The sequence below is a fragment of the Phyllopteryx taeniolatus genome, chromosome 19 (assembly GCF_024500385.1).
Source record: "Phyllopteryx taeniolatus isolate TA_2022b chromosome 19, UOR_Ptae_1.2, whole genome shotgun sequence".
Lineage (NCBI taxonomy): Eukaryota > Metazoa > Chordata > Actinopteri > Syngnathiformes > Syngnathidae > Phyllopteryx > Phyllopteryx taeniolatus.
This window is the reverse complement of record NC_084520.1, coordinates 9,782,569-9,807,936: the sequence shown is the minus strand read 5'-3', so window position 1 is coordinate 9,807,936 and position 25,368 is coordinate 9,782,569. Positions and strand designations below refer to the sequence as shown.

Below are 25,368 nucleotides of genomic sequence, written 5' to 3'. Positions count from 1 at the left end.
CAGATTTGAAAAAGGTGTGAGAGAAGCCATCGAAGTCAATCTAGAAAGGCTTTTTTTTTTTTTTTTTTTTAAACAGAGTATGTCTATGTGTTGTCTGCTTAAAATGTGCTGACATCTATCCCCCAACAATCAGCTCATTCCATTGGAAAAGTGGCCACTAACAACACATTTTGAAATCAGGCAGGTTGTTATGCAAAACGGTCATTCACCAGCTACACCTGGCAACAACAACAACTACCAATGTGACCACCAACAGGGGAGAAACCCACCAGAGATGTAAATCGTAGGACTTCACACCTAAAGATATAGAATTGAAAAAGCTTTTGGATTAAAGGTGAAACCTGTTCAACAATCAAGAAGAGTCTAGTTGCCTCGATTACACTTTTGGAGATCATCATAACCTGGATGACTGAGAATCTACACAGACTTTTAAGTTAATAACATCATAGCAAAAATAATAAATACACATGATGAATAATTCTTTTTGGTTTAAAACAATTGTTGCTGTCAGACAAATACTTTATATGTCACACCATGTGATGCTGTGTCACTGTAACATTCCAGTTTGCTGGGTTCTGTATAACAGGCACAAGCTGATAAACACTGGATCAGCTGTTACAGCACTTTACAGCAATTTTGCGGAATCTCTCTGCAAAACTTTAGGTTAATGACAGCTTGCAAAAAATAAGTCACATAATGGACAGAAATGTGATGTTTAACACCAGACACTCACTTCTTGCGCCATGTTGTGTTGAAAGCAATTGTGTCTGATGCTGCTGTTTTGCAGGATCTCTGTGTAAAAGAGCCTATGATGTTTTAAGTCAAGACCAAGTTAAAAGCAATTGATGCTGAGACTCCCAAATGTCATCTTAAGACTTCTCTGGAGAACTCCAAGACTACTAGCAAGCTTTCTTGCATTCCTCAAAACATTTGTTCGAGTTTTAAAGAAGGATCTAAATCTTCATGGTAAAAATGGCAACAAAATGCAGTTGAAAAAACAAGTGCAACTGGAGATCCTACGGGGCAAAAATAGTACACGAAACTGTTTTGGTTACACAAGCGACTCCCTGAGGTGTTCTTGAAAGTTGCCGAGGGCTCGATCTGGCTCGGGGGCAGAATGTAGTACCACCTCATTCGTGATTTCCACAGGTACTGCTATGACACTCGACCCAGGAGCAACAGGACCAGGTCGGGTTTCTGGCGATGCCTTCTCCTCGGGGAGGTCAGCGAGGCTGCCATATAGAGCTCCCATTTTGCACACAATCAGTCCCTCCCTCTCCACCGGGTCCTGGGAAGCTCCCCTCTTGGAGCGGTACAGGAAGGCTGCATGGCGGAGGCCGCGCCGCAGCAGGTGGCTACGGTAGGCCCGCTGGATGACGGTGGTGGCCCAATTCTCCTCCTTGTGGCGTACGGTGGTGGTTATGGGCGCGAAGGAGTCCGAGGTGGGGTTGCTCTGGAGGAATTTGGTCTTGATACTCTCCCGCATGGCCGCCATTTCCAGCGTGTCTCCCAGGACCATCTCCGTGACGGCCATCAAGACGTCCAGGCAGTGGATGCGGTCGCCGATGACCAGCGGTAGGTCCATATGGATCAGGCGAAGGCGGTTGGGCTTGGCAACCCTCAGTGGCTCCTGCAGCGTGTCACAAAAGTCTGAGAGGCGGGTGTACTCAATGAACATGGTTCCATCCGTGTCAAACTTCTCCCATGTCTCGTTGAACATCTCAAAGTCCTCCTCGCACAGCGCATCGCTGCTCTCCTCCTGCGCCACGTTAAAGTTCTCCAGGATGATGGCGATGTACATGTTGACTACCACCAGGAAGGAGATGATGATGTAGCTGCTGAAGAACATCATGCCCATGCCCGGACTGCCGCAGTTCCCCCTCACGTCTGTGCCGGGGTTCTCGAAGTCGGGATCGCAGTCGGGGGGCTCCCTGTTGAGCATCGGAAGCAGGAGCCCATCCCAGCCGGCCGACGTGGTGATCTGGAAGAGGCAAATGATGCTCCCGCCAAACGTCTCGAAGTTGAAGATGTCATCGATGCCCGCCTCTTTCTTGACATAGGCGAAGTTGGACATGGCGAAGATGGAGAAGATGAACATTATGAGGAAGAGCAACAGGCCGATGTTGAAGAGGGCGGGGAGCGACATCATCAGGGCGAAGAGGAGTGTCCGGATGCCTTTAGCTCCTTTAATGAGACGCAGGATGCGACCAATCCTGGCCAGACGGATCACGCGGAAGAGGGTCGGTGACACAAAGTACTTCTCGATCAGGTCCGACAGCATTGTGCCTGCAAGTGAAGGACTTTCATTAGCAACGTGGCAAGTGGCTGCTATCTTAGTGGAATTTGCTAAAAAAAACGTTGAATGAGCTCTTTGATGGGAAAACAATTGATTACTAAAGTACATGACCTATACTCCTGCCCACACGACACCTCTGATGAAAAAATGTTCCATTCGTGCTACTCAAGTCGAGGTTTTAGGGCAAGAAACACTGTTTGAAATGACATTGTAATTTTGATGCGTCGACAAGAGAACCCCTTGAAATTTCGGACCGTATGATCTATTGGTAGATATTTTTAACTGAAACCTGTCAGCGAATGATAGAAGTGGTTCCCAGAGAAGCAGATGAAACAGATGATTATTTCTCATCATATCTCCTCAAGTTATATATACTGTTTAACTGTAATTTAAAGTGATTTTTTGACCAGATTTTCTATAGCTGATAGAACACAAAAATGTTCCCCAAAATGATTTTTTTTCCCCTACACCCATTCATCCATCCATTTTCTATCACTTATCCGAGGTCGGGTCACGGGTGCAGTAGCTTTAGCAGGGACGCCCAGACTTCCCTCTCCCCAGCCACTTCAGCGTCCCCGGGGGTCTCCTCCCGGTGGGATGTGCCCAGAACACCTCATTGGGGAGGCGTCCGGGAGACATCCGAATCAGATGCCCCAGCCACCTCATCTGGCTCCTCTCGATGTGGAGGAGCAGCGGCTCTATTCTGAGATCACCCCGGATGACCGAGCTTCTCACCCATCTCTAAGGGAGAGCCCGGACACCCTGCGGAGGAAACTCATTTTGGCTGTTTGTATTCTGTCCATAAAAGTTATGAACAGAATCGGTGATTGGTGGATTGGGAGACTGGGGTGGTGGTCCCCCTTTTAAAGAAGGGGGACCGGAGGCTGTGTTCCAACTACAGGGGGATCACACTCCTCAGCCTCCCTGGTAAGGTCTATTGAGGGTTGCTGGAGAGAAGGGTCCGTCGGGAAGTCGAAAATCAGATCCAGGAGGAGCAGTGTGGTTTTTGTCCTGGCCGTGGAACAGTGGACCAGCTCTACACCCTCGGCAGGGTCCTCGAGGGTGCATAGGAGTTCGCCCAACTAGTCTACATGTGTTTTGTGGACTTGGAGAAGGCGTTCGACCGTGTCCCTCGGGGAGTCCTGTGGGGGGTGCTTTGGGAGTATGGGGTACCGAACCCCCTGATACGGGCTGTTTGGTCCCTGTACGGCCGCATATCCGGCAGTAAGTCTGACTCGTTCCCGGTGAGGGTGGGACTCCGCCAAGGCTGCACTTTGTCACCGATCCCCCCCACACCAAAAACTCAATTTCTCTGAAACCTATCATCTGATTTTTAAAATACTTGGTGCATTGTATTCAGTTTGAAGTGGCCATTCCAACTAGACTTTGCATTTTGACAGATTGTCATTTTTTGTGACACTGCTACTTTCATGAATGACAGAGTCCTATGCATATTTTCTCCGGGGCAAAATTCTTACCGTATCGTCTCAGATAATACAATATACCTTGATAAGGATATTTTGTCGGGGGTGAAGCATTGCGTTACAATAATTTGTACCAGCCCCAATCGATACCATAAATTAGAGATAACTATACGACACAATGCAATATTAATTTTTAGAGGTGAGAGATAATGATATGATATACAGTAATTTCCTCACTATATTGCTGGTCACCTACCACGGCCCTGCCAAATAGCTGATTTTTTGTGGAACATACGTATCTACTTGTCTGTTTTGGAAATATCACGGAAATATGCAGTTTACGGCGATTGTTTTTTTAATGAGTTTTTACAGTATACTTACTGTAATGCACTCATAAGTGGGAATAGAGCCACAGCCTGCGATACACATTTCAGCTGTTTATTGAATGCCGAGAGAACAGTAAAACACAAACACAATCAGCACCTACACGCAGGCTCTGCTGTCAGCCAAGAGTCGTCAAACTGCATGTCGCGAAAGAGTAACACCGCACCTTCTTCCAGTAATTAATTCTTACAACAGATGTTTGCGGACCCTTGTATGTTGACTTTGTTGTGGTCACTCACCAGCGATGGAGACGATGACGACGATAAAGTCGAATATGTTCCAACCGTTGGTGAAGAAGTACTGGCGCAAAGCAAAGAGCTTCAGTACGCACTCGCTGGTGAAGACCGCAATGAAGGCCAGGTTGACTTTGAAGAGGAACTCCTCCTTCTCAGGGCTCTGGTTGTCCGTCTCCACCATCATGGTCACCATGTTGAGGCAGATGAGCACCATGATGAATATGTCAAAGAACTGCTGACTAATGAGGTCAAACACCAGGCCCTGGAGGAAGTTCTGCAATGGGCAAGGTGAAACACAAATCCAAAAGGGTCAATTTAGCTTGTTGACACCAGATGATGTCATCATGCCACACGTGCAGAGCTGAGGTCTTCAACTCGTCGACATACAACACTGTCACTGAATCATTATTTAAAGGAGACATATCAGTATATCTTTACACAAATTAAAACAGTTCCCAAATGTCTTCATAAAATGTTTCAAAGTATCCCAAGGAACAAGAATTAGAGTACATTTGCCACCCTCTAAATACAGCCCTGTCTTAATCAAACAGTTTTTGCTTGCTTATGCTTGTGACTGATATCATTAAATGTTATGTAGTGCATTTACCGTAATTTATCGCGTATAATGCGCATTTCCCCACCAAAACATGTCAAAAAACAATGGTGCGCATTATACATAAGTATAGGGGAAAATGAAAAAAACATTCCCATTTTATAAATATATGCCACCGTCAAGATGTTATGAAAAAGCGGTACACGTTAATTTCAATATGCCACCGCCACCTAGGGGTTATGAGAAAGGTGTACACTTCCATTCTAATATGCCAGCGTCACCTAGAGGCTATGAAAAATGTGTAGCCTACATTTTCATTCAATATGACAGGGGTACGTATGACTGCATATAGGTACAATATTTATAGTTGTGCTCATAAGTTTACATACCCTTGGCAGAATTTGTCAAATATATATATATTTTTTTTTAATACAACTGATGACAACAATCATTAATTTCTTTCTGGTTGTGTTTTGTTTGATGAAAATGCTTTTCTGAAATGCTTGACAGTTTAATTTGAATCCCATTAAAATAAAACTAAATGTGTTTTGCCAGGCCTTTCATGTTTTCTTTAAAGAATTGCACCCATCTTACAAATTCTGCCTGGGTAATCAAACATGAGCACAACTGTGTGTTTTCTCATTTACTAAATACAAGTAGGGCTGTGAATTTCAAAATATGAGCAAGTAAATAAAAATAATTACGTGTTCAAATGAAGTGCTTAACTTCAGAATAATTCTTTGAAAAAACTAAGAAAATACAGATAATACTTCATGTTTTGATCATATGGATAGAAGCAAAATCATGCATTGTAAAAATGCATTATACATAGGTAGAAGGCTTTTACAGAATTTTGAAGTCAACTTTAGGGGTGCATATTATACATGCGTGCGCATTATACAAGAGAAATTATGGTATGCGTCAGTAATCAAAAGTGAACGCTAAACTGTGTATCCAACAACACTGCAGCTATGCTTACTTAATGTCACAATTGTACTCCAGAGATATGTGTGTATGTAATCTATTAAAGTCACTTTTTCCATGTCATCATTAAAGTCTAAAATCAGATCAATAATAAAAAGAGAACATACGGTGGGACGTGGAATTGGCTTCTGCGGTTTCTTGGAACCAAGTTTCTTCATGGCTTCATAGTACTTCTTCTGCTCTTCCGTCATGAAGATGTCCTTATCTCCCAAGTGCAGCAGAAAATGCCATTATTATTATTATTACTACTAGTACTACTACTATCTGTCACATTTCAAGACGCAAATATGTTTAATGGTCATGCGTGAACTCTCATCTTTTTCTTTTGCTGGTTGAAGTTGTCAATGATGACGCCGATGAAGAGGTTGAGCGTGAAGAAGGAGCCGAAGATGATGAAGATGACAAAGTAGATGTACATGTACAGGTTGATCTCGTACGATGGCTGCTCCTCCACCTGAGAAACATCAACAAATAGCACGAGTGGGATGAATTTGGACATACAGTGAACCCCGCATTTATAGCAGGGAATACGTTACAGACCCACCCGCCAGAAGTGAAAATAAGCAATATAGAGACCCCATAAAAAAACTTCTGCTTTAAACACATACAAACAAACAACCTATTAAAAGGTGGTGGCTGGTCGGGACGACCTGCGTTTTTAGTGTTCTCCTGGAAAAAAAAAATCACTTAAAAAATATGCTAAAAAGCAGGGGATGTATTTTAAAAAGGAGTGGCAGTGAGAAGAAAAATGAGAGAATGTGCCACTGTGTAAAAATCATAATAGAATGGCTAACATGAAAGTAGTAATTGGTATTTTTAAGGGTTGCGAAGTGGCGATATACATGCAAGCGTCCTTGCACTTCTTCTGTACTTTCACAAATCAAATGTCTGTCAGCAATGTATTTTTAAGGGTAATGTTGTAAGGTGACTTTGAAATTATATTTAAGTGTTTTGGAATTATACTGTAGTTTATGGTATATTCATGGTTTAAACTATTACTAAAGGCTCTTATAAATCCATCCATCCATCCATTTTCTGAGCCGCTTCATCTCACTAGGGTCACGGGCGTGCTGGAGCCTATCCCAGCTGTCATCGGGCAGGAGGCAGGGGACACCCTGAACTGGTTGACAGCCAATCGCAGGACGCATACAAACAAACAACCATCCGCACTCACATTCACACCTACGGGCAATTTTAGAGTCTGCAATTAATGCATGTTTGGATGTGGGAGGAAACCGGAGTGCCCGGAGAAAACCCACGCAGGCATGGGGAGAACATGCAAACTCCACACAGGCGGGGCCGGGGATTGAACCCGGGTCCTCAGAACTGTGAGGCTGACGCTCTAACCAGTCGCCCACCGTGCCGCCGCACTTATAAATGTTTTTTTTTTTTTTTTTTTGGGGGGGGGGGGAGGGGGGTGACCATTACTGACAATGTTTTACTATTCGTGTGGGTGCTTGGTCCCTAACAACTGTGAATAGCGAGGGCTCACTGTACTTACCTCTCTTGAGTCAACAGCAGCATACATAATGTCCATCCAGCCTTTAAAGGTTGCCTGCAAATTTAGCAGAAATGTTTTTTTTCTTTTAAAACACAGAACATTCCAGAAGGGGACTCAACTGGAAAGATGAGCTCCACGTACCACTTGGAGCAGCGACAAGTAGCCCTTCCCCACATTGTCGTAGTTGACCTTGACATTAACCCAGCGGGCCTCCCCCGTGGCCTCCTGCAGGGCCAGGCACTCGCTGCGGTTGTTGATTTCGGCAGCGGGAAAGCGCTCCGCCGAGGTGGTGTTGATGCAGCGGTAGAATTTGCCGGCGAACATGGTGACGCCCATGATGCTGAAGATGAGCCAGAAGATGAGACACACTAGGAGCACGTTGAAAATGGACGGGATGGCACCGACCAGCGCGTTCACCACCACCTGGTGAGGTCAAAAATGAAGTCTGGGCGTGAGAATCTGTCATCAAGGCTATGCACGACGATTGACATCTTATCACTTACCGGGCTGTGCTCCCACGCGGGGTAAAACATGCAAGCTAGGAGAAACATCACACGCATCAAAACAGCCATTAAGCTCAGTAAAGACAACACAGTTGAAGTGTACTGAATCATACTGACAAATAACATTTTGGATAGCCGCTTAGCTTCCTGTTGTGATTTGTGAGACCATAAGAGTAATATACATATCATTGTAAGTTAATTAAAACAATGGTAAAAATGTCCTTCATAAACCTATTGATTATAAATGACAAGCACACTTGGTGCTCCATCTTGGCGAACTACTTCTCCTCACATTCTATTTCTCACACTCTTTTCCTTCTCGCATACGTCTCCTTACATTCTTTGTCTCCACCTTCCAATTTTGTTCTCACCTTCTTACATTTGTCTCCTCATAATCTCCCTTTTCCTCTCACTTTCTCCTTTTCATACTCTACTCTCATTCTCACACCCCACATTTCTCTCACATTCTCCTGACATTCTTCTTCCATCCAACAAATTTGTATACCACTTAGTGTCATCATCTATTCTTTTCCTCACATTCTTCTTCACTTTCTCAAATTCTTCTCTTTTATTCATTCTTACGTTCTTCTCCTCACATCTTGTGCTTCTCACATTCTCTCTTTCTCCTTTAATTTTACTGATATTTGTATTCTCCTCACAGTTTCTTTTTCATTCTCACATTCTTAATCTATATCTCGTCATTCATTCTTCTTGTCCTTTCAGCAACACTTTCAGGAAAAAAAAAAGTTGCAAAAAAGCAAAACACACATGCAGAGTTAATCCTCGGATCCTGGCTAAATTGAGGCTTGTGGAGGCGCACTGGTGGTTGGCCTGATAAGACGTTACATATGGTGACCATCTGAACTTCACATTTTCACACAAATTTGGGTAAAACTCCTACAACCAAACATGCCAATCTCGAGCATGGCTGCATATGTGCACCACTTACCCTCATGCCTTCAAATCTGGAGAGGGCACGTAAAGGCCTCAGCGCCCTCAGAGTTCGGAGGGATTTGATGGGCCCCAGGTCGGAGTAACCCAACCAGTTGGCCACCAAACTAATCAGAGAAATCTGCAGAGAAAGCAGACTGTTTGTACCCCGCGACAAACTCATTGGAACATCGGAGAACTTACATCAACAATGAAAAAGTCCAGCCAGCACCAGGCATTGGTGAAGTAGGTCTTGAAGCCGTACGCTGTCCATTTCAGAACCATCTCCATCACAAAGATGAAGGTGAAAACTTTATCAGCATACTCCAGGATAATTTTGATGATTCGCCGCCGCTCGATGTAAATGTCTTCAAAAGCCTGCCGAAGGACAAGACGACATGGATATGTCCCGCAAAGTCCCGTTCGGACGGGTTCTGATCACTCACCAGAGCGCCGCTGCTCAGCAGGATCATGAAAATGATGAAGGTTTCAAACCAGTCATGCTCCACGATGGCGAAGCAGGTCCTGCGCAGATTCCACCATCGCTTGCCTCCGATCGTGCCCACATCTTCGGTGAGACAAGGCCAGCGCCGCACGCAGTCTGATCGACAAAGAGCATGGGTTAGATACCAGAAATCGCCATGTTGCTTCTATATACATTGAACCCCTGTGTATCACAGGGGATATGTTCCAGACGCATCCGCCATTGGTGAAAATCTGGGATATAGAGACGATATAATTTTTTTAAAGTTTCTACCCATCCCACATTTTAAACACATTTAAATGCACTAAAACTTTTAAACACATAGCAAACATAACTGAACACAATTGAATGTACAGTATGGATAGGTTCTATCCATACTTGCAGCCAATCAGAACCCAAAAGGATGAAAATCCTGCAGGACTGCTTAAAAGCCAATTATTTTCAGCTTTTTTACTTCATTTTAATCAATATTTATATTTTCCACTCATTTGTTTTATTTATATTAACGTAAAAAGCTGTAAAAACCCATTAAAATAAGATGCTATAAACTCATGATGTCCACGATACAGTGAGGATTTCCACGACAGAGTAGATATGCTCCACACAAAAATCTGCAATAGAGTGTGGGTGGACTGTACATGCTATATATTCATACTGTCAGTGAAGCAAGCTTCTGGCTCCACTGGCTCCGGCTCTTCCTCCTCCTCTTCCACTGGTTCAGGATCTGGCGGCTGATAGTCCGCCGTGCTGCACAGCGACACGTCGCCATCATCGCTTGCCACACCCATTAGCTGCTTGGGCACAGCAGAGACATGCTGCTTAAAAGTGCACAAGAGACGACATCTTTTATTTTTCAAGAGAGGCACTCACTTTGACTTCTCTTAAAAGACCTATCTCGTCTTCTAGGCTTTCCTGAGAAAAAAATAAAAAATAAATAAAATCAAAACTTAAGTAAAAAATTAAGTCTAGAATATGAGCTTTTGACCGCAGAAAACTTTCTGAGGAACCTTGTGTGTCTACCCAAAATTTAGTTCCTTTGATTTATTTTTCCAGGCCGAAAGAAGACCCACTTTAGGGAAGGTAGTACGTTCAAGAGGCCTGGAAACCTATTTTCTTTCCTCTGGGGTGGAGTCTACACAACACAACATTTATGATTGGAAGACTACTTGCTACATTCCATTTGAAAATTCTATAGCTTTTATTGACGCCAGAGGAAAATTGGTGTTATTTACTGTATGCTAAATGGTGGATGAAAAAATAATATAATCTGAGTTGTTGCTTTAATGACGTTGTCTTTGGAGGAAGCACGGTAAAGTAGCGGTGAGCACGTCTGCCTCACAATTAGTGATTATGTCAATCTTACACCATCATGAAGGCTATTTCCACAAGTGGAGACATTGGAGTCGTAGTCGTGGTCGTCATCGTCTGGGTCTTCAAAGTCTGACTCTCCCTGAGCGATGGGGACACTAAGAGCAAGCTCTCCATCCAAAATGGCCCCCGAAGCACGTCCCGGTGACAAACAGTTTGCGATCCCGTCTGCCTTTCTGACATCTCCACCAGGGTCCAAGTCGTTCATCTCAAACGCCTCCGCGTTGGCGTCCTCGGTCGCCTTGGGTTTATTGTCGACTATCCTCTGAGGCATTTCGGCGACGGCCGTCTTGAGCCAGTCAATGCCTCGCGTGATTCTCCCGACGGCGATTTGGAGGTTGTTCAGCTCGCCGTCGTCCTCCACCGTCGATAGGTTATCACCGCTGAATGAGCTGAGCAGCAGCGCCAGGAAGAGGTTCAGCACCTAGGCAGAAGGTTTACAAGTACGTGAAGTAGCAACGTAACAAGATTTCCCCAAAATGACAATCTATCAAAATGCAATATCTGGTTGTAACGGCCACTTCAACCCGAGTAGAACGCAGCAAGAATTTTGAAAACCGGATGATGGGTTCTGGAGAAATTGAGCTTTTTGTGTAGGAATAAAATTGCCCTCTTGGGGTACGCTTTTGTGTGATATCACCTCTAGAAAATCTGGTTAAAAAAAATGCCTTCAAATTAGAGTACAACAGCATCACTTAATTTTTTCTCAACATAGCTTCACAAAAAAAATAAAAAAAAATAATAATAATAATGCTGAAGTTGATTTTGAAGATATGTCATACGAAGGGAAGTCACCCTCAATAGAACAGAAAGCATATTGCTTATCTAAGGCCCAGATAACAACTTGGTGCAACTCCAAGTTTGTTTTTACAAATCACACTAAAATAGATTACACACAGCCAATCAAATGGCTGGTTCAGAGCCGATTTGAGAGAAGAGCAAGTGGGCAAACAAGCCATGAGAAGAGAAAGTACGGGTAATCACACAATGTGTTAAAACAAGAAAAGATTGAAGAAAAAAAGGTGTTAACAATTTGAAAGTGGGGAAACTGAAAATGATTCCGCTCATGTTCTCCATTTCTTTGCTGGAATTAAAGTAACTAGAAAAAAAAAAGTCAGCTGTCAGAAAAGTTGCTAAAAATTATAATAATTGTAAAGCATGCAGTACATTTTGACTTGACTTCTATAACTTTTAATTGCGGACCCCTACTCGAGTCTGTCCATTCGGCTAGCTCATGTGGCTAGTTGCTTCACCGTTATGTTATCCTTCACGGTAACATGTATGAAATCTTGGATTAAGCAATATGATCGGTGCACGACCCTAAAGGCTCATCAATTACAGTCCAATACACCGTCTCGGATGACTCCCCTTCGCATACGCTCAGCAGCTGTTTGCATTTGTTGGCGTGGTGGCAGCAAGCCGACCTGAGCTGGATCTTGACACATACTCAAGGTCAAAATCAGTGGTTGCCATCTCAAGTAGTTGGATTTAAATAGAAGTCTTCCATGTGAAGTTTTTTACATTTTTAATTTTTTCTGTCCGCATGAGTAGCGAGCTCACGCTAGCTACAGGCCCACTGAGATGGTGACTTGAGGGGGCGTGATCATCTGGAGAATTTTGGCACTGAGCGGTCGGCGCTTTTCAACTCTCCTGCTGATGAGCCATTTCCTTTTTTTATTTCTATGAATAACCTACCAGGAAGTGGGCATGAAAGAGCACACTGAAATAATCCGGATGAGTGCACGGCCGTCATCCTTTAAGGGAAGCCAGAAGAGAACGTCACTTATTCCAACATCAGAATGTCCTGGCCTGACGGCAGCGACACTTGGTGCTTTGTGCTGAGCAAGCATTTATTGGAATTTGTCTCTTTACAAAATCTTGTTTCCAACAGGAGCTTTGACTTCCATGGTCTGTTGCTTTTTCACTGTCTTTAGGATTTTTCTTTTTCTTGATGCGAGTGCAAAGGGGTACCAGTGTTGGAAAAAAGGAAAATGTAATGAACATGTGACGTAAGAAAGGATGCAATGGAAGAAATAAATGAAACCTCTATTATATATTGATATTTTGATATTTTTTACTAGGCAGATGTATACAGATAGTTTGTTTAATCAGGTTTTTAGAAGCTTCTGTAGTTTAAAGCGCATCCCCACTGATGTGCACTGCTTACACTAACAACATGGCTGTGAACAAAGAAAAGCTAGTGTACAAAAGAAAGAGTCAATGTTGCAAGCCTTGCTACTTTTCCAACTACTCTTGCAACTTTTTTTACAAAGAGCACCTCAGGACTGTATTCTTGCAAAGTAACAGACAACATGAGCAGAATCATGGAGTCAATCGCGCTCAACATTTGCAAAATCATAAAGCCCATTTATAGATTCAAAGGGCAGTGTTTGATTGAGGGACTGTATGTGTTTCCAAGTAGGGAGGATCAAGAGGTCACCTTGCCTCACCTGTACAACAAGACCATGAGAGAGCTGGAGGGCGTGCTGTGTTCGACAACAGAACTACGGACCAGCCGAGGCTCATTTTAGTACTGTTAATTTATTCAGGATTGTTTCCACAAAACAGCCATTTTTCCAAGAGGAAGCACAATCTATTTTCTCTGTGGAAGTTGATGCAAGCTAATGCTCGGTCAACACTTGTTTGGTATTAAGATGGAAATACTGTAAAGCAATCCTGGAAGGGAAAAAAACAAAACAAAAGGAAAAACAAGGAAGTCTTTCTGAAGTAACAGTTTGACTCACCACGAGATTCCCAATGACCATGACCATCATGAAGACGATGAGACACATCCCAGCGCCGGACACCTCCATGCAGTCCCACATGGTCTCGATCCATTCGCCGCACAGGATGCGGAAGACGATGAGGAAAGCGTGGAAAAAGTCGTTCATGTGCCAGCGCGGCAGCTCGCACTCATCGGAGATCTTGCACACGCATTCCTTGTAGTTCTTGCCGAAGAGCTGCATGCCCACCACGGCGAAGATGAAGACGATGATGGCCAGCACCAGCGTCAGGTTGCCCAGGGCGCCCACCGAGTTCCCTATGATCTTGATCAGCATGTTGAGCGTGGGCCAGGACTTAGCCAGCTTGAAGATGCGAAGCTATCTCCACAGCACAAGCGGGAAGACAAACATTAACAGTAGAATGAAATGAGGAAGCGCTGTCATAGAACGCAAGTGAGTGTCGCTCACCAGACGGAAGGAGCGTAGGACCGAGAGCCCTTGGACGTTCGCCAGGCCCAACTCAGCCAGGCTGAGAGTGACGATGATGCTGTCGAAAATGTTCCAGCCCACTTGGAAGTAGTAGTAGGGGTCCATGGCGATGAGCTTTAAGAACATCTCCGCCGTGAAGATCCCAGTGAAAACCTAACAAGAGGTACAGAATTCAGAAAATGCAGCGCAGGTCATTTAAATTGGGCTTTGGCCCACTTGACAGGTAAAGTCTGGTATGTTTGGCTCATTTGAGTTCGAGTGCTCTGATGCGTACTTAGGTTCGGTACACATGGAAGAGGTGTACGATGACCCGGCATGATTGGTCAATGTGTCACAATAGTGGTGCCTTGAAATACAAGTGACCTGACTTAAGAGTTTTTCGAGACACTTATTTGCTTTGAGTTGAGAGCAAAAATTTGAGATATGAGTGTTTATAGTGGCAGTGAACTTCACAAGAAGCAGCGGTTTGGCATACCGTAGTGAACAAATCTTCCAAAAAGTGTCTTCAAGTTGCTTAATAGTGCTCCCAGTTAAAGCTAAATTTAAAACAAAGAGCATTTATACGTTATGTGTTTAAAACAACCACAAAACGTTGCATTTAAGTCCGCTTCCTTGAGGCTAACACATAATGGGAACGCCACAGACGGGCAAAAAATAACATATAACAGCGGTGTTATTATGCTTTAAGGAACAGATATTTGAACACAATCAGTGCAGCAACAAAAGTAGACAGACAATAAAATTATACTCACTGGCATATATTCTTTATCCTCTATTGAAAATGACTAATAGTGCTGCAGATTACTGTGTCACTTTCAGTAGTTGAGCGAAACAATTTGTTTGTCTGGATGACTGTATTAAACTGCCGGCCGCTGGCCAAGTCACAAACACCAGAAGGAGTCACAATGCATTAATCATGATGCACAAACTCTTTTTTACGTTCTTAATACTATACCTTTTTATAAAGTACGATATTATGGAGGGCTATTTCCCTTTACAAAAACCCACTATAAAATAGTTGTTTTTTTAGTGGGAGAGGGGGGCTGGAACGGATAAATGGCATTTACATTAATTTCAATGGGGAAAGACGATTTGCGATTTGAGTGACAAATGTGGTGACGGAACAAATGAAACTCATATCTCAAGGCAACACTGTACTGTAATGTGATCCGTCCTTGCCTGTTAGTCACGATATAACTGGCCACCTTGGTCAGATTGAGCAATGCACTGTACAGTATGTGTCCGATAATCAATGCAATCGCTCCTCTTGCAATTTATTCATTGAAACTATATAAATAAACAGAACAACTAGAAAATCCACAGAGTCAAAAAAAAAAAAAGAACAAAAAAAAGCCCACAGTACGTATGAGCATATGCACGCGAGCAATGTACGTGTCATATAAATGAGCTTCCTCCACTTGCCACCTGATAACCGGCACCTTGCACAATAGAAATAAACAGCAGCACAGTTGGAGTGACCAAGTACATAGCGCGAGTGGGTCCCAAAATATCAAATTCTCACCAGGTTGCCCACGGAGAGCATGTTGTCAAACTCTTTGGTCATGGGGTAGTGCTCCATGGCCATGAAGAGCGTGTTGAGCACGATACAAATGGTGATAGCCAGGTCGAAGAAGGGGTCCATCACAATGACGTATAACCACTTTTTGAGGGCCACCCATGGCTCACAGCAGTTCCACTTGAGGAAAATGTCAGCAAACTTGTACCAGCCCGGCGGACATGGCCTGTGAGCGTGCTCCAACCCTGGACACAGTCACACAGATGACATCTTTGACAAATGATTTCAAATCCACAAGGTTCTTGTGTCAATGTAGAATAAAAACTCTTTATAAATATGTTTGAGTGTGGTCTAGTGATAAGAGTGCTAATACTAACAACACGAGTACACAGGACCAGATAGACTGATGCTGCAAAAGCTGCTACTCAGGAAAAGACAGGCCAATGCTCCAAAAGTCAATATTTAGGAATATCTAGGTTAATGCAGAAAAAGCTAACATAAATGCGGAGTCAACAAAACAAAAGCTAATACTGCACAGTGCACACAGGTATAGCCAAACTAAAGCTACAGAAGTTAATAATCAGGACCAGTTGGACTAATGCTATAAAATCCATTAAGCCACTCTGAAATAGCCAGGCTAATGAATTCAAAAGGTAGTACGTACAGTACGTAGGAACAGTCAGGCTAACATTAAAGACCCAGTAAAGTGAATTCAGATTTATTTCTTTGTTTGAAGCTAGTTACTGGAAACACGTGCCACATAGGCACGTCGGTTAGGTGGGGTCCCACAGTGCCCTGACGTATCAAGTCTTTATATCTACTACGTATATGAAGAGTGCCTCTCGTCGTGGCATGGAAAAGCCTCGCAACAACTCAGTGAGTTATATTCCAGCTGCCGTAGGCTTTAAGCGGATATATTTTTGCGGCTCAAACATATCGTCATGAGTAGACATATGCTAGACATTCAAACGTATAGGACTGACAGGTGAAAGTTGTACAGGGTGTGTTTTCAGCGGTCACGCCCACAGCTTTTGAGAACTGGGAGGACTTTTCCATTTTTCACGATTTCATTTTATGTACTTGGTGATATATATAGTGGTCTAAACTATTACTATAGACAATCATAACTTTATCCCTTTTCACAAATGAATGATATGACTTTTAGGGGCAGTCAATTATAAACGGAAATTCGCTAATTTACGGCCTGGATCGGTCCCGATCAACCGCGAATAGCAGGGGTCCACTGTAGTCAGTAGAAGTCAGGCTAACAATACATACTGTAAGATAACCCACAGGGATAGCCAGGCTAGTGTTACAAAACTACATCTAGTTTCTATAATTGCTGTGGGCTGTCTTCATTTTGGTGAGACAGGCTAATGCTACAAAAGCCATTAGCTACTGTACACAGGAAGGGCTAGGCTAATGTTTCAAAAGTTAATACTCAGGAATAGTAAGATTAATGGTACAAAAACTAATCTAGTTTCTATAATTGGTGTTGACTGTGTTCACCAAAGTGACAACAGTGAGAAAGCCTCCAGGCGTGCGGTGACTTAATTCTCCAAAAATGAATGAGCACATGCTGGCAAAGGCTGAATGTTGACAGAGATCCTTAGTAAAGCGCGCTAATGAAACCATTAGCCTGACTGAGTGCAATATTAATATGACTGCGCTGCCATCTCAGTTCCGCTACAAACTTGACGCCACGTTTATTTCCTCGCACCCGCAAGGGGCTTAACACCTGGTGGATGTGAGCATAACCAAGCAAAAGTCAGGGTACCTTCCATGGCGCTAGTAGACCTCTGCCTCTGGCCCTGCTCATCCGAATGAAGCTCGTCTGGATGAAGCATTCCTGGAGATCTCTCCCGGAGTTCTTTGTCTGCAGCAGACTATGAACAGACCGTCCATGATGGAGCCTAGCCTCACAGTTTAATTGGATGCATGGATTTGGGGTGGGGGGCGGGGGGGGATACCAGAGACTGACCTCATCCAAGGTGGGCGATCGCACCACAAGGCTTGGGACCATCTTGCCGTTACAGTCTTTGACGGCTTTGTTGCGCTCCAGGCTCAGCTCAGAAGCCAAGTGGCGACTTGGCGACTTGCCGCTGTTCAGAGATTCTTCACTTTCAGGACAGTGAGCCTGCCGGACATAAGAAACTTAAAAAATGTGAGTATGAAGTAGATGAACAACACTGCCTAACACCCTTGGGATGAACAGGCTCCAAAAGCTAAGGATACTCAGGGATGGCCAGGGAGAACAAACGGTTCAAAAGCTAATAGTCAGGAATAGCAACGCTGATGTTACACTAGCTAATAGTTCGGACTAACCAGGTGAATGCTGCAAAAATCTATTTAGTATACATAAATAATAATGTTAATAAAGCAAATACTGAGGTGAATGCTACAAAAGCTAACACGCAAGAAGAGTCAGGCCAATGCTACAAATCAACATAGTACACATAAACAGTCAGGTGAATGCCACAAAAGCTAAGACTTAGGAGTAGCCAGGCTAATGGTACAAAAACTAATACACAAGAACAGCTAGAATAATTCTTCAAATCAACACAGTCCACATAAACAGTAAGGTTAATACTACCAAAGTTAAAACTTAGGAATAGCCAGGCTAATGCTACAAAAGCTACTACTCAAAAATAGCCAGGCTGATGCTTCAGAAGCTAATACTCAAGAACAGGCAGGCTAATGTTATAAGTATCAAAAATAGTACAAAATAGTCAGTTTAATGCTACAAAACTACTAGAGTGAACCCCCGTTCATCACGGGCATACATTTCTGACCTATTGGTGAAAATATGGGGTAAGGAGATCATATTCGAATTTTCTTTTAACCCTTCCCACACGCTTTAAATACATTTAAACCTTTATCGTTTAAAAACACTTTAATACTGTAAACTTATTTTAACACAAAAAAAATTGCAAGCATAAAATGTATACAAAATACTGTCCATATTGTAGTGTCTATGTGTTAGATAATGTGCCTTTCAGAGGCGGGGCCTGCTGGGGTGGCGTGTGACGTCTGATGGAAAAATGTAAATAAGTTATCATGTGTTGTGCTTTTCTGCTTACTTCTAGTTAGAGAAATGTTTTATCACTGCGTGCAAAGTTTTTTCCCATAGGATGAGTCATGTGCTTGCAGGTGCAAGGACACATTTGAGAGGAGTCTTTCTGTGGCTTGATAAGAAGTATATAATTCTTCTACTGTCTCAACCACAACAAAGAGTGTTATGTGCTGATCAACAAGCATGTATGCCCCCACCTTTTTATTGTTGAAACTCATATGTAACAAGGGAACTGCCCTAAAGAAATAAAAAGAGAGGGTACGGACAGAGTGGGCTTAGAAAAAGGTTTGGAGACTGTAACTAAGTACACTCTTGGCCGTTTTCTCCTTGCAAGTATGAAAACTGAACTACCTCTGTGTCTGTCTTGATTTTTTACAAGTGTTTTAGGTGTCTTGAACCTGACAACGTCAGTGATTCTGCATGAGTGTCTGGGAGTGATCTGTGGCCTGCAGCAGTTCCTGTGCAATTGTGCCAGTCATGTTTGTCTTACTGTTCTTCCAGCTTCCAATAAACTGCTGAAAAGTGCATTAGCAGCTGTGGCTGCCCTTTGCCACATGTGAGGGCATTACAGTAAGAACACTGTTGAAAACCTGTTAAATATATTCTAGAAGTTATCATTTATTTGCTTAGCTTGCATTAGTATTATGGACGATTTTAGATGTCTCACCTTCAAAAAGATGACTCAGCATCATCCGATGGAAGGGCGCCTGGACCAAGGACGTGATCGGATGTGGTCGGGGACGTGACAGGTGTTGGTCCAATGTTTTGTGTTGTGTCTTATTGTTTCGAACATTATGTCTGGGAAAAACCCTCCTATTTTCAAATAAATGCAGGCGCGACGGGGGAGATTGTTAGAGCGTGTTGAGAGGCTGTGATCTGAACAATCTCCCATACGCCCTCCTCATGAGAAAAAGAAACCAGCGTCTTCATTCCTTTTGTGTCTATTTTTTATAATGTTGGGTAAGATAAATCCAACAAAACCATAAGAAACCATTACTATAAACTGCAGATTTCCGCGACAGACGGATACTGTATATAAAGTCAGGTGAATACTACAAAAGCTACTATAAATGAGGAGTCAAGCAAAGTTAAGCTAAGCGAAGTTGAGCTAAGCGTGCACCTGCTCCTGGCTCTTGAGCTGCTCAAGGACGCGCTGGAACTCTTCCTCCTTCTCCTTGGCCTCGCGCAGCGTAGCCTGGTTCTGCTCATCGTACGCCATGGCCACCACCGCCAGGATGAGGTTGATGAGGTAGAAGGAGCCCAGAAAGATCACCACCACGAAGAAGAGCATGTACGTTTTGCCCGCCGCCCGCAGGATCTATGTTTGGAACAAACGAGAAGCTACGAGAAATAAGGAGGCGTTCCTCACGTCCGGGAATAAGAAGAAACGCTTGCAGAATTCCAACCATCTGGAAAAGGTTCTCCCAGTAGTCCTGGGTCATGAGTCTAAAAAGCGCCAGGAAGGCCCAGCCGAATGAGTCAAAGCTGGTGTAGCCGTAATCTGGGTTCCCGCCGGCCTTCATGCAAGTGAAGCCTTCAGGGCAGACTCTAGAGTGAAGACATGGAGGTGAAATGAGTGGAGACCTTGTTTCAATGCGAGAAATGAGACGAAATGAATGTGACATCGTACCCAGCATCAGAACTGTTCCCACATACAAGTGGATCTTTGCTGCCTTCTAGGAAGTAGTAGTTCTCTGCACACAAACAACACACAACACTTGAAAATATATTTTGACAGGCAGAGAAATAGATTAATTTCTTGTCTTAATTTTACATTATTAAAAAAAAAAAACTTTTGACAGGCAGAGAAAATAGTTGATTAGCTTTTTTCCCCCCAGAATTTGTATGCTGAATTTTTCTTTTTTTTTTTAATTTTCACAGGGAGGGAACTAAAATACCTTTTTGGGGGCATATTAAATGATGACTTTTTTGTTCTAAAAAGTATTTTTGACAGTCAGAGAAATAAGTCAAACATTTTGTGGCTTTATTAAATTCGGGAGAATTTTTACATTATGTAATATTGTAATAATCATCATCATCATAATCGTCATATTAATAATAATGGGTTTTAGGCACAGGTGCAAAAATAATTTGCATCTAATTTTACTGTATTTTTTTTTATTTGTAATTGTGTTTTTATACTCTTATCAGAAAGAGAAAAACTCAAATATCTAATTTTGTGGATTTATTGCTTTTGGGGGATCTTTATATCACATAGTATTATATAAAAAAAATTATTCTAATATAAACAGGTGCAAAACAAAATTTTGGTATTTAATTGACTTGTTTTTTTTATTTGTAATGTGTATTTTTAACTTGTTGACAAGCAGAGAATTGAGTCAAATAGTTAATTTGTGGCCTCACTTCTTTCAGGGTATTTGTGCATTTGATTTGACCTTATTTTATTTATTTGTCCTTTCTATTAAAATGTATTATTTTAACAGGCAGATAAATATAGGGAATACACTGTATGTAAGAAAATAATGTTTATTTTTTATCATTTGAGTATTTCATTTTACAGTGAAATTTCTAATTTAGAGGCATTATTTATTTTGTAGAATTTTAAATTTTCATTTGATTTATTTTATTTGTACTCCTCAAACATGCGGTTATCATGTTCGCTCTGCAAACGTTGCTGGTGTAATTATGTGTTTTGATGGATGTTTGTTTATGCTGGCGTAACCACTCGAGATGCACTTGTGATTTAACCTACCTGAGTTCTCGATGTACTCTGTGAAAATGAAGGTGCTGTTGGAATAATCGCTCCCGTTGACGCCGACGGTGTGGTTGAAAGGCGTCGCCAGGTCGGTGACGTTGAACCAATCGCCAGTGTCGTTGCCATGGATGGGCCAGCGCACGCACTTGTGCCGCAAGTTGCCCATGAACAACTGCAGACCGACCAGGGCGAACACAGCCAGAGCGAAGACCGTCAGGACCATTACGTCCACCATTTTCTTCACCGACTGGATCAGCGCACCCACGATGGTTTTCAGACCTGGCAGGATAAAGACGCATTAGTTAAAAGCAACTCTAGAGCCATTGGCATAATGGAAAACGTAAAAAGCTGGCTGCTACTACGGTTCCAAAGGGGTGGAACATTTCCCACAAATTTCCATGGGAATTTGAACTGGAGGATTTGGTAAATTAAAAATCATACCGCATATAGTGAGACATTGGGTGTCGGTTAGTCAGAAGACCTCGTGTATTGAGTTCCATGCACCTACTCTGCTTGTTTTTTTCCCCCTTTTCCAAGGAATAAACTTGAAAGACAACTCTTGCTGTTTCTCAACTATAAATTACAGTAATATAGAAAAAGAAGGGCGTACCAGGAATCACAGTAATGGTTTTAAGGGCTCGGAGCACACGGAAGGTCCTGAGGGCGGACACGTTACCAAGGTCGATGAACTCAGTGATGTATCTGCGGAGGGACATCAAAAGAAGGAATCAGCAGGTTGCCTGTTCGAGTTCAATGGATGTTTGTATTCAAAAATAAGAAATAGTTCTAAAGACTAAGTTAAAGACTGAGGTAAGAGTGGGCCCACCATTACTGAACGGTGAAGATGGGTTGAAAATGTCAATGCTACAAATTGAGTCAGCTTTTCTTTTTTTTTTTTTTTAAAAGAAAGAAAAACATTGACAGGTAGAGAGACCTGAGTGAAAAATCTAATTCTGGGGGGGGGGAATATTGATATTTTATTTAATTTTATTTTTATTTGAAATATATATTTTGGCAGACAGAGAAATAAAAGAAATCCCAGAAACATGCATGTAAGCAAAGGAGGTGGGTGGCAAATCAATTCAAATCGGAAATCAGATTTTTGTAAAAAAAATTTAAAAAATCTGAAATGTTATTTTAAGGTCATATCACCCCACCCTATGTCACTGGTAGCAACATGGAAGCCATGCGGGCAAGGATCAATTTGGAATTGATGCTTGTTTTGCTTACGCCATGCTGATCACCATGAAATCCAGCCAGTTCCACGGGTCTCGAAGGAATGTAAACGAGCCAATACAGAAGCCTCTGGACAACACTTTGACGGTGGCCTCAAAAGTGTAAATCCCAGTAAAAGCGTACCTGTGGACAGAGAAAAACACTTAGCATCAAATGTGACATTCAAACGTACTACGGCGTACTCACTCGACATTTTTACTCCATGCCGGCGGGTTGCTCATGGTCATGAACACGCAATTGGACAGAATGGTGATCATGATGAACATGCTAAATAATTTAAGGCATCGTTAAGGAAACAAGTGAGATATTGGGGAGCGTGCTGAAATGAGCTGCGTCGTTAAGGATATGAATGTATGAGGATTTTGATGGCTCCTCTTCTTAAGCCACTGAAGGGGCTCAGGAGGTAGCACGCCGGCTCCGCGTTGAACCTGTAAATGGTGTTGCCTTTGCTCAGCACGATGAATGTCTGAAAAATACAAACGTCACAGTTGTTAAGACACAGTATCAATACACCCGCAATTGACATCAATATCATGTCACGGGCACTTCATGAATATGTTTCATGTTTTTCTTACACAGAAAATCTGTGGTCACTCATATGTAACATTAACTTGGTTTACATGCTTCAGATTTGCTTTATTATACTCGATAACAAAATGACAAGAGTATTTTTATTTTCTACGTTACTGTAGTAGGTACCCATAATGCTGTTTGTTGACTACACTGCCAGGACCATGAGTGAGAGGAGTAGTACAAATGGTAAAGCCAGGAAATCTCCCATTATCACGACGTCTGCATGGGCTGTTCACATCACTCAAGCAGGTCATGTCTAATATGCTTGTACTTTTGATGTCTGTATGGATGTTGACTTATCAACTCTGGCTAAAGCGTTGATTGGTTGTTATAATTGTAATTTTACACTTCATGGGTGGTCAGGCACTACAAAGAACTGAATACTTGTATACAACCATTTGAAAATGTCCATAAGACAGTTATTACCCTTTTAATTAAGCCATTCTATAATGTTTGACACACTGCAACAGTTTAACTGACCTTCTGAGCCTTGTAGAAGGGGTCCAGGTCCTCCAACGGCGTGTTGACCAACTCTGTCGGAGGGTCTCCGTAAATCCATGGCAGATTCTTGCCCGCTTCCAAGTCGGCATTGGGGGCCGCCGCCTCCTCCTCCTCGTCATGTCCGTCTACTCGGGCTGCCTTGTTTCGCCTTTCCGCTTGGAGCCTCTCGATCTCTGCCAGCGATTCCCGGGTGAAGAGGTGGAATGCGTCTGCGCCTGGGGTTGGGAGCAGGGGCGCCATCTTGGCATTGCGAAGGGCTACCGGCGCACCGGGGTCATCCTAAGAGGAGCTACAAGGAGGGAAATCAGTTGAACATGGCAGGTGCAGTTTGGGTGGGACAATATGTCCAAATCACAATGCATCTTCTCATCTGGTATGATACCGTATCGATACAAAAGCATTAAATTTGTTATTATGGCTGTCTGATGTCCAGGCATACACACTTTAAGGTGGCTGTTTTCAGAAAAACTTACATGTAACTATGGTGACGTATCATGATACCATTGGTATTGCTGATACTTTTGTTTACAATACAGTATATGGATTATTGCACAGTTGCTCTATTGGTATCGTCAAAGAAAGCTCGTTTACACCCATCAAAGGGCTTTGCTTCATGTCAGGAGAACTAAACAGTAATCCGTAATTAGGCCGAGGCATGCGAATAGCAAAAAACTGCAAATAATTGCCGCCCCAATTATGCAACAAGATGGCACCAAAGCACTACTTTTCTTTTAGATAGGACTTTGGCCTGTCTAATAGAAGCTTTTCCCCCTCACTTCAACGTAGTTCCTTTGCACCATGATGCCACACAATGGCCAAAGTTTTGTATGAGGCAGGGCTTGGGCGATACTGTGGCATCTTAGGGTGTTTCTGAAAACATGAAATGTTTTTCAGTGAATAAAGGGAGGAGAGGTTACAACCCCCCAAAAAACTCTTTGACTTAGGTAAATTTGCAAGTAGTAGTGGGAACACTGTGCTATACTACAATTATTAATGGCATCGCTCAAGTTGTCCGTTTCTTGGTATGAATTAAAGTTGCTGTCTTGAAAAATAGCGACCGGAGGGGTCAGAAAAGTTGCTATATGTCGTGAAAAAGTTACTAATTTAGCAACACTGACTGTGCCTTTGTAAACTAGCTCAATTTTGTTCACAGCCATGCTGTCACAAGCCAAGAGGAAGCCTCTAAAAAAAAAAAATACTGTACTGAGAAACTGACTCGAATAATCGAGAAAATCCATTAACCACCGAGGCCTAGGACACACATGAATGGCTAGTGCCGCCCCGCGCGCACACACACACACACATAGAGGTAGAGTGATAACACAGCGGAGGATACATTCCCACATGTGAGGAGGGTTCGGTGGGTGCCCAGCTGCTAGCGGCTGTCAAGACGAAGCGTCATGTTTCAGGAGCCAAATGACTGCGCTCATTCCTTCCCGGGGTGAGCTGCGGCCGCCCGCCTTCACATCCCCTCCCGATAAACAGCTCGAATCGCCAACTCGTCCTACCGGGTCGACTACCGTGCACTTTACACGCCGCAGGTGGGGGCCCGAACACGACTGAGGTTCCGCCTTCGCACCCTCAAGTGCACTTTGCGAGCCCACAGCCATGTGGCTACAAAACACCTGATCGTTCTCCAGCCACAGTGACCTCCATTGCCTTGACGTACTTTTCTCACCCAAAGCCCGAGCGTCAACCCACGAATTGCTGGACATAAAAGGCTCTCTCAGTGCGACTTTAATATGTCCCTCGTACCCTTGTCATGCCATATACACAGACGACAAGAGGAGTGTCATTGTTATGCCTGTATGAATTGTTGCCTCTAAAGCTTTTTGCTTTAAACAGGGAAGCGATCCTTCAAGAAATTATTTCTTCAAT

At 43.0% G+C, this 25,368-nt stretch overlaps 1 protein-coding gene across 1 annotated transcript in view; it reads right to left on the bottom strand.

Moving 5' to 3' along the window:
- Positions 1 to 473: 473 nt before the first annotated feature.
- scn4aa (sodium channel, voltage-gated, type IV, alpha, a) overlaps positions 474 to 25,368 on the bottom strand; it is a 30,595-nt gene continuing 5,700 nt past the window's right edge. The window contains exons 2-27 of the mRNA XM_061757100.1: positions 23,470 to 23,779; positions 22,764 to 22,882; positions 22,603 to 22,692; positions 22,411 to 22,539; positions 21,791 to 21,882; positions 21,178 to 21,459; positions 20,095 to 20,158; positions 19,871 to 20,012; positions 19,585 to 19,782; positions 17,373 to 17,528; positions 17,169 to 17,277; positions 15,398 to 15,636; positions 13,855 to 14,028; positions 13,408 to 13,764; positions 10,659 to 11,087; positions 10,166 to 10,207; positions 9,951 to 10,086; positions 9,258 to 9,412; positions 9,016 to 9,189; positions 8,831 to 8,953; positions 7,520 to 7,801; positions 7,379 to 7,432; positions 6,194 to 6,331; positions 5,985 to 6,089; positions 4,344 to 4,614; positions 474 to 2,286 (exon numbers count right to left, since the gene is read on the bottom strand). Coding sequence (XP_061613084.1) covers positions 1,052 to 2,286; positions 4,344 to 4,614; positions 5,985 to 6,089; positions 6,194 to 6,331; positions 7,379 to 7,432; positions 7,520 to 7,801; positions 8,831 to 8,953; positions 9,016 to 9,189; positions 9,258 to 9,412; positions 9,951 to 10,086; positions 10,166 to 10,207; positions 10,659 to 11,087; positions 13,408 to 13,764; positions 13,855 to 14,028; positions 15,398 to 15,636; positions 17,169 to 17,277; positions 17,373 to 17,528; positions 19,585 to 19,782; positions 19,871 to 20,012; positions 20,095 to 20,158; positions 21,178 to 21,459; positions 21,791 to 21,882; positions 22,411 to 22,539; positions 22,603 to 22,692; positions 22,764 to 22,882; positions 23,470 to 23,730 — 5,556 coding nt within the window. The 5' untranslated portion in view covers positions 23,731 to 23,779 and the 3' untranslated portion in view covers positions 474 to 1,051. The remainder of the gene's footprint in view (positions 2,287 to 4,343; positions 4,615 to 5,984; positions 6,090 to 6,193; positions 6,332 to 7,378; positions 7,433 to 7,519; positions 7,802 to 8,830; positions 8,954 to 9,015; positions 9,190 to 9,257; positions 9,413 to 9,950; positions 10,087 to 10,165; positions 10,208 to 10,658; positions 11,088 to 13,407; positions 13,765 to 13,854; positions 14,029 to 15,397; positions 15,637 to 17,168; positions 17,278 to 17,372; positions 17,529 to 19,584; positions 19,783 to 19,870; positions 20,013 to 20,094; positions 20,159 to 21,177; positions 21,460 to 21,790; positions 21,883 to 22,410; positions 22,540 to 22,602; positions 22,693 to 22,763; positions 22,883 to 23,469; positions 23,780 to 25,368) is intronic.